The 7,312-nt window shown below is 55.3% G+C and overlaps 1 protein-coding gene across 1 annotated transcript; it reads left to right on the forward strand.

Annotated features, from left to right (window-relative positions):
* Positions 1–317: 317 nt before the first annotated feature.
* LOC138353187 (mucin-5AC-like) lies at positions 318–3,919 on the forward strand. Its single transcript, XM_069306060.1, has 3 exons — positions 318–778; positions 1,153–2,103; positions 3,298–3,919. The coding sequence occupies exons 1-3, from the start codon at positions 318–320 to the stop codon at positions 3,917–3,919; spliced, it is 2,034 nt and encodes a 677-aa protein (XP_069162161.1).
* The last annotated feature ends 3,393 nt before the right edge of the window (positions 3,920–7,312 follow it).

Raw genomic sequence — 7,312 nt, forward strand, 5'->3', positions numbered from 1 at the left:
GGGCCGGAAGGGTGTGTGAGGGGCCGGGAGGGTGTGTGAGGGGCCGGGAGGGTGTGTGAGGGGCCGGGAGGGTGTGTGAGGGGCCGGGAGGGTGTGTGAGGGGCCGGGAGGGTGTGTGAGGGGCCAGGAGGGTGTGTGAGGGGCCGGGAGGGTGTGTGAGGGGCCAGGAGGGTGTGTGAGGGGCCAGGAGGGTGTGTGAGGGGCCAGGAGGGTGTGTGAGGGGCCAGGAGGGTGTGAGGGAGGCTAGGCCACACTTGTCTGCCCCCCCTTTCTCCCTCCTGCCTGTGTCACCTCATGACTCCCGGGCTGCCTTCCCCATGGTGGCCGAGGGAGACTCCCGGGCTGCCTTCCCCATGGTGGCCGAGGGAGACTCCCGGGCTGCCTTCCCCATGGTGGCCGAGGGAGACTCCCGGGCTGCCTTCCCCATGGTGGCCGAGGGAGACTCCCGGGCTGCCTTCCCCATGGTGGCCGAGGGAGACTCCCTGGCTGCCTTCCCCATGGTGGCCGAGGGAGACTCCCGGGCTGCCTTCCCCATGGTGGCCGAGGGAGACTCTCCGGCTGCCTTCCCCATGGTGGCCGAGGGAGACTCTCCGGCTGCCTTCCCCATGGTGGAAGAGGGAGACTCTCCGGCTGCCTTCCCCATGGTGGCCGAGGGAGACTCTCCGGCTGCCTTCCCCATGGTGGCCGAGGGAGACTCCGGCTGCCTTCCCTTATCTATAAACCTCTACTATAATCATATATACATATACATGTTAGCCGTCCAGATGTACCCAAGATGGTGATGGTTTCTGAAGGTGAAGGGAACCGATTGTCAGGTCTCGCTGACCTCTCTGACGTGGTGTGATAAGGGTCTTTGTTCAGTTCATCTTTATTGATGCTTTAACACCTCCAAGAGTCATCATTTGGAAGGGATACGATCAGACATTTTCAGTCGTTGTTGTCAGGTCGTGAGACGAGTTTATTTGTCAGTGGTGGAGCACCACACACCTGCCATCACCAGTGGTGTAGCCACACACCTGCCACCACCAGTGGTGGAGCACCACACACCTGCCACCACCAGTGGTGGAGCACCACACACCTGCCACCACCAGTGGTGGAGCCACACACACAGGCTTCTCACGGTGGATGGACGCAGGCTCCTCACGGTGGCAGGACGCAGGCTCCTCACGGTGGCAGGACGCAGGCTCCTCACGGTGGCAGGACGCAGGCTCCTCACGGTGGCAGGACGCAGGCTCCTCACGGTGGCAGGACGCAGGCTCCTCACGGTGGCAGGACGCAGGCTCCTCACGGTGGCAGGACGCAGGCTCCTCACGGTGGCAGGACGCAGGCTCCTCACGGTGGCAGGACGCAGGCTCCTCACGGTGGATGGACGCAGGCTCCTCACGGTGGATGGACGCAGGCTCCTCACGGTGGATGGACGCAGGCTCCTCACGGTGGATGGACGCAGGCTCCTCACGGTGGCAGGACGCAGGCTCCTCACGGTGGCAGGACGCAGGCTCCTCACGGTGGCAGGACGCAGGCTCCTCACGGTGGCAGGACGCAGGCTCCTCACGGTGGCAGGACGCAGGCTCCTCACGGTGGCAGGACGCAGGCTCCTCACGGTGGCAGGACGCAGGCTCCTCACGGTGGATGGACGCAGGCTCCTCACGGTGGATGGACGCAGGCTCCTCACGGTGGATGGACGCAGGCTCCTCACGGTGGATGGACGCAGGCTCCTCACGGTGGATGGACGCAGGCTCCTCACGGTGGATGGACGCAGGCTCCTCACGGTGGCAGGATGCAGGCTCCTCACGGTGGCAGGACGCAGGCTCCTCACGGTGGCAGGACGCAGGCTCCTCACGGTGGCAGGACGCAGGCTCCTCATGGTAGGACGCAGGCTCCTCACTGTGATAGGACGCAGGCTCCTCATGGTAGGACGCAGGCTCCTCATGATGGTAGGACGCAGGCTACTCACTGTGATAGGACGCAGGCTCCTCATGATGGTAGGACGCAGGCTACTCACAGTGGCTGGACGCAGGTTCCTGAGCACAGGTCGCAGGTCGGGGCAGGACACAGGTCGGGTCAGGAGACAGGTCGCAGGTCGGGTCAGGAGACAGGTCGCAGGTCGGGTCAGGAGACAGGTCGGGTCAGGAGACAGGTCGCAGGTCGGGTCAGGAGACAGGTCACAGGTCGGGGCAGGACACAGGTCACAGGTCGGGGCAGGACACAGGTCACAGGTCGGGGCAGGACACAGGTCACAGGTCGGGGCAGGACACAGGCCACAGGTCGGGGCAGGACACAGGTCACAGGTCGGGGCAGGACACAGGTCACAGGTCGGGGCAGGACACAGGTCACAGGTCGGGGCAGGACACAGGTCACAGGTCGGGGCAGGACACAGGTCACAGGACACAGGTCGCGTCAGGACACAGGTCGGGGCAGGACACAGGACACAGGTCGGGGCAGGCAGGACACGAGTGCCTCAACATATATGTACTCTTACTGTTTACCTTCCCCGCACTGCACCCACTTTATTTGTCTACACTTTTATAATTAAACTTAAACAATGCGCTTGTCTTGGGCCTTTGTTCTGGGTTTAACTTGTGTGTTTGACGGAAGGAAAGTCTAGCTGGTATTTACATATGTTCTACTGTTTGTGTGTTGACGGTGCGTGAATTTGCCGGTCAACAAGCACACACCATTTGTCTCCCGCACCACCATTACCTCGACGTCTAATATGTATTCTCTCTGAAATTTCCCGGAATTATTTATTTTCCCGTCATGTTGAGTGTGTTCAATATTGGGGCCAGACGTGGGCGGGTATAATGCTGTAACGCTCTCTTCAATTGAACAAATCCACAAGGGCCGTGTCAAGGATTCGAACCTGCGTTCGAGAGCCTCGCTCTCTTCAATTGTTTTCCTTCTCCCGTTGTGCGGGTAATGTTTCGAGTAATGTTTTGAGGCGGTGTTGGTGAGCGAGGGATGACGGGAGGCAGCGGTGGCTGTAAGCTGTGTACACTAGAGTGAGACTCTCCGTCAGATGGTTACTTAGATGCTGTCAGTTACTGTCTCTTCTCGTGACCTGACGGAGGAGGTCAGTCAGCCACCAGGGGGAGATCTTGACGTCCTCCGTACACTCTCCTTAACCTCTTGGCACTTCCTCACTATCTTCTTCTCCTTCATACTCATCTTGTTATGGTTGTTGTTCCTATTGTCTTGGTCTTGTCTTTTACTCTTATGTTTATTCGTGCTTTTATCTTCCTTCCTGTTCATGCTATTGTCTTTAATCTTCAACCTAGTACTCTTATCTGTTTTGGCCAGTCCTGGCGCCAACGTGACCAGTCCTGGCACCAACGTGACCAGTCCTGGCACCAACGTGACCAGTCCTGGCACCAACGTGACCAGTCCTGGCACCAACGTGACCAGACCTGGCACCACCGTGACCAGTCCTGGCACCAACGTGACCAGACCTGGCACCAACGTGACCAGTCCTGGCGCCAACGTGACCAGTCCTGGCGCCAACGTGACCAGTCCTGGCACCAACGTGACCAGTCCTGGCACCAACGTGACCAGTCCTGGCGCCAACGTGACCAGTCCTGGCACCAACGTGACCAGTCCTGGCACCAACGTGACCAGTCCTGGCACCACCGTGACCAGACCTGGTGCCAACGTGACCAGACCTGGCGCCAACGTGACCAGTCTTGGCGACAACGTGACCAGTCTTGGCGCCAATGTGACCAGCCCTGTCACCAACGTGACCAGTCTTGGCGACACCGTAACCAGTCCTGGCGACAACGTAACCAGTCCTGGCGACAACGTAACCAGTCCTGGCGACATTGTAACCAGTCCTGGCGACAACGTGACCAGACCTGGCGCTAACATGACCAGACCTGGCGCCAACTGTTGGGATCGAACTGTTGACAACCCAACACATTTAATTTAGGTTTATTCTGAATGTTTATCCTAATGCTTCGTTGTACTACAACGAGGTACATGAATCTGAACAGGTGTCAGCCTCAGCCGGACCTGTTGTCAGGTGCGACACACTTTGTGCTGAGGTCTGACAAAGGACAAGAAAATAAGATGGTATAAAACTTCATCATGGATATATTGTGATATATCTCTAATCACCTTATATACAATATTTTACATGTATATATATATATATATATATATATGTGTGCATTGTACACAAGTACAGTTAAATATATATAGAGAGAGAGATACAACGACCATGCTACGGACGTCTCTTGTACGATTGATCTTCCCACTTATAAATCATCTACTTTCCTGCAATTTGTACCGCTATCAGGAAAATCAGCGCGTTACCTCCACGCCGACCTCTAAATCTCAAAGCTGTTATCTTCCATAACTTTCAGGAACGTCGACCATGCCTCGAGGTCCTCTTCCTTCATGCGGGTGGAGCACACTAACAGTTGGGTCCGTTGGTCACACATCCAAACGCGACGACAGTCTGTTGACTCAATGAAGGGGAGTAGATGTCTGTCTCTCCACATGCTCCGGCCAGCACACGTTACCTCGCCCGGTGGTTCTGATTGGCTAACAGAAATTCCCGCCACCGGGCGAGCCATACCGTGCTGACCGTTAACGACCTCCATGGTTGTTAACCTCGTTCTTCCTGTAATAATGAACGTATGACTTAAATAATCGTGCCTTTATGCGATGAAATAACACGATACGATATATCGTAACAGGTGTGTGTTGTGCAGCTAAGGTGAGGTGTGTGTGTTGTGCAGCTAAGGTGAGGTGTGTGTGTTGTGCAGCTAAGGTGAGGTGTGTGTGTTGTGCAGCTAAGGTGAGGTGTGTGTGTTGTGTAGCTATGGTGAGGTGTGTGTTGTGCAGCTAAGGTGAGGTGTGTGTGTTGTGCAGCTAAGGTGAGGTGTGTGTGTTGTGCAGCTAAGGTGAGGTGTGTGTGTTGTGTAGCTAAGGTGAGGTGTGTGTGTTGTGTAGCTAAGGTGAGGTGTGTGTTGTGCAGCTAAGGTGAGGTGTGTGTGTTGTGCAGCTAAGGTGAGGTGTGTGTGTTGTGCAGCTAAGGTGAGGTGTGTGTGTTGTGTAGCTAAGGTGAGGTGTGTGTGTTGTGCAGCTAAGGTGAGGTGTGTGTGTTGTGCAGCTAAGGTGAGGTGTGTGTGTTGTGTAGCTAAGGTGAGGTGTGTGTTGTGCAGCTAAGGTGAGGTGTGTGTGTGTTGTGCAGCTAAGGTGAGGTGTGTGTGTTGTGCAGCTAAGGTGAGGTGTGTGTGTTGTGTAGCTAAGGTGAGGTGTGTGTGTTGTGCAGCTAAGGTGAGGTGTGTGTGTTGTGCAGCTAAGGTGAGGTGTGTGTTGTGCAGCTAAGGTGAGGTGTGTGTTGTGCAGCTAAGGTGAGGTATGTGTGTTGTGTAGCTAAGGTGAGGTGTGTGTTGTGCAGCTAAGGTGAGGTGTGTGTGTTGTGCAACTAAGGTGAGGTGTGTGTGTTGTGCAGCTAAGGTGAGGTGTGTGTGTTGTGCAGCTAAGGTGAGGTGTGTGTGTTGTGCAGCTAAGGTGAGGTGTGTGTTGTGCAGCTAAGGTGAGGTGTGTGTGTTGTGTAGCTAAGGTGAGGTGTGTGTTGTGCAGCTAAGGTGAGGTGTGTGTGTTGTGCAGCTAAGGTGAGGTGTGTGTGTTGTGCAGCTAAGGTGAGGTGTGTGTGTTGTGTAGCTAAGGTGAGGTGTGTGTTGTGCAGCTAAGGTGAGGTGTGTGTGTTGTGCAGCTAAGGTGAGGTGTGTGTGTTGTGCAGCTAAGGTGAGGTGTGTGTGTTGTGCAGCTAAGGTGAGGTGTGTGTGTGTTGTGTAGCTAAGGTGGTTGAGGTGGGGGGAGACGAGGCGTGCACACAGGATTCAAGTGGCACCATCTGCCTGAGCACTTGGTCATGCACCCCCCCCCCTACCCCTCCCCCCAGCTGGTGACGGCCACCTTGTGTGTGTGCGCGCGTGCGCGCGCGGGAGCCTGGGAACCGCGCCCCCGCGCGTCACTCACCGCCAGCAATCTCTACGTCTGGTGTTGAAGGAGTTTTTGTAACAATTAACTTACCGGGGTAAGCGAGAGAGCACAGCGAGCTACGAACACTGAACAGGATGTGCGCGCATCTGCGCCTCCCTGCTGTCCTTTAATAATCTGAACACCATTATAATACTGCCACACGAGGCCAAGTGAGGCTCTCTTTATTATCTTACACATTTATTTATTTTTTCTAGAACACCACAGGTCCTGTTGATTCTCCTCTCCTTTAACTGGTAATGTTTCCCATTACTGCGGACCGTGTGCGCAGGTAGTCGCCATGGTTACCGTGTGCGCAGGTAGTCGCTATGGTTACTGTGTGCACAGGTAGTCGCCATGGTTACCGTGTGCGCAGGTAGTCGCCATGGTTGCCGTGTGCGCAGGTAGTCGCCATGGTTACCGCGTGTAGTACATATCTACTGCTTGACGTAGTTTAATGTACGATATGCCAGGTGTACGAGTGCTGTATAGCAGATGAGGGTCGTGTGGCGCCTGCGCCCTGTGGGTGACGGGGTCGGGTGGCAGTTTGAGTTGTTGCTTAGTAACCAGCACGGTAATGTTGCACACCAGCGGCACCAGGAGAGTACCTGTGCACCGTCTTGAGCGTTTTCTCAGGCGGGCAGGTTCTACACTACGCCAAGCTTCACTAAGACTCCATCATTGTAAGACACTCACCATTTGCGGAAAGTGTTAGCAATTTGTTTTATGTTACAAGTTATTTCCTTGTCTGATGAAGATAGTAAAAGTTTTTTTTTTTTTCATTTGGAGAATCATCTGAAGTTGTCCATTTTGTGCCTTGTTGCTATGAGGTTGATGTTCATGCCGCGGCGTGCCTCGAGTCGCTGGGAGCAGGCACTCCACCTGTAAGATCAGCTGACCACGCGGTGTTGTCACTCGCATGATAGAGGCGCCATCTGACTCCACCTCCTATTGTCTTCAGTCTTCTCCGAAGTAGTGACGTGCTCCAACTCCGTCATGCTGTCAGCAGAATGATGGTATATTATGATCAGTATTGGTATAAATATTAAGTTCACTGATAATAACAATCCGCTATAAATTGAAACACTGCTAACTTGCCGGCTGTTGTCACCAGAGTCGCTAGATTGGAGTGAGGAGGGAGCAGTAGCAAATGTTTCCGTCTAGGGTGGGTCTCGGGGCCCCTACCCCGGGCACTACCCAGGGCCCGGGGTCCCCAAACAGAGGAACCCGACACCAGCACCGCCCGACCCTCACTCACCAGCTAATGCCCTAAATGGCCTGGGTAATGAGGGTTGCAGTGCCCGGGGAGTGATGGGCCCACTTGTGTACC

The sequence above is a fragment of the Procambarus clarkii genome, chromosome 56, assembly GCF_040958095.1.
Source record: "Procambarus clarkii isolate CNS0578487 chromosome 56, FALCON_Pclarkii_2.0, whole genome shotgun sequence".
Taxonomy (NCBI): domain Eukaryota; kingdom Metazoa; phylum Arthropoda; class Malacostraca; order Decapoda; family Cambaridae; genus Procambarus; species Procambarus clarkii.

Coding starts and splice junctions, on each gene's coding strand:
- LOC138353187 (XM_069306060.1), top strand. CDS start 318: ATGGTGGCCGAGGGAGACTCCCGGGCTGCCTTCCCCATGGTGGCCGAG. Junction 779..1,152: donor GTCCAGATGTACCCAAGATG/GTGATGGTTTCT, acceptor TCACGGTGGCAG/GACGCAGGCTCCTCACGGTG. Junction 2,104..3,297: donor GGTCAGGAGACAGGTCGCAG/GTCGGGTCAGGA, acceptor TGTTTTGGCCAG/TCCTGGCGCCAACGTGACCA.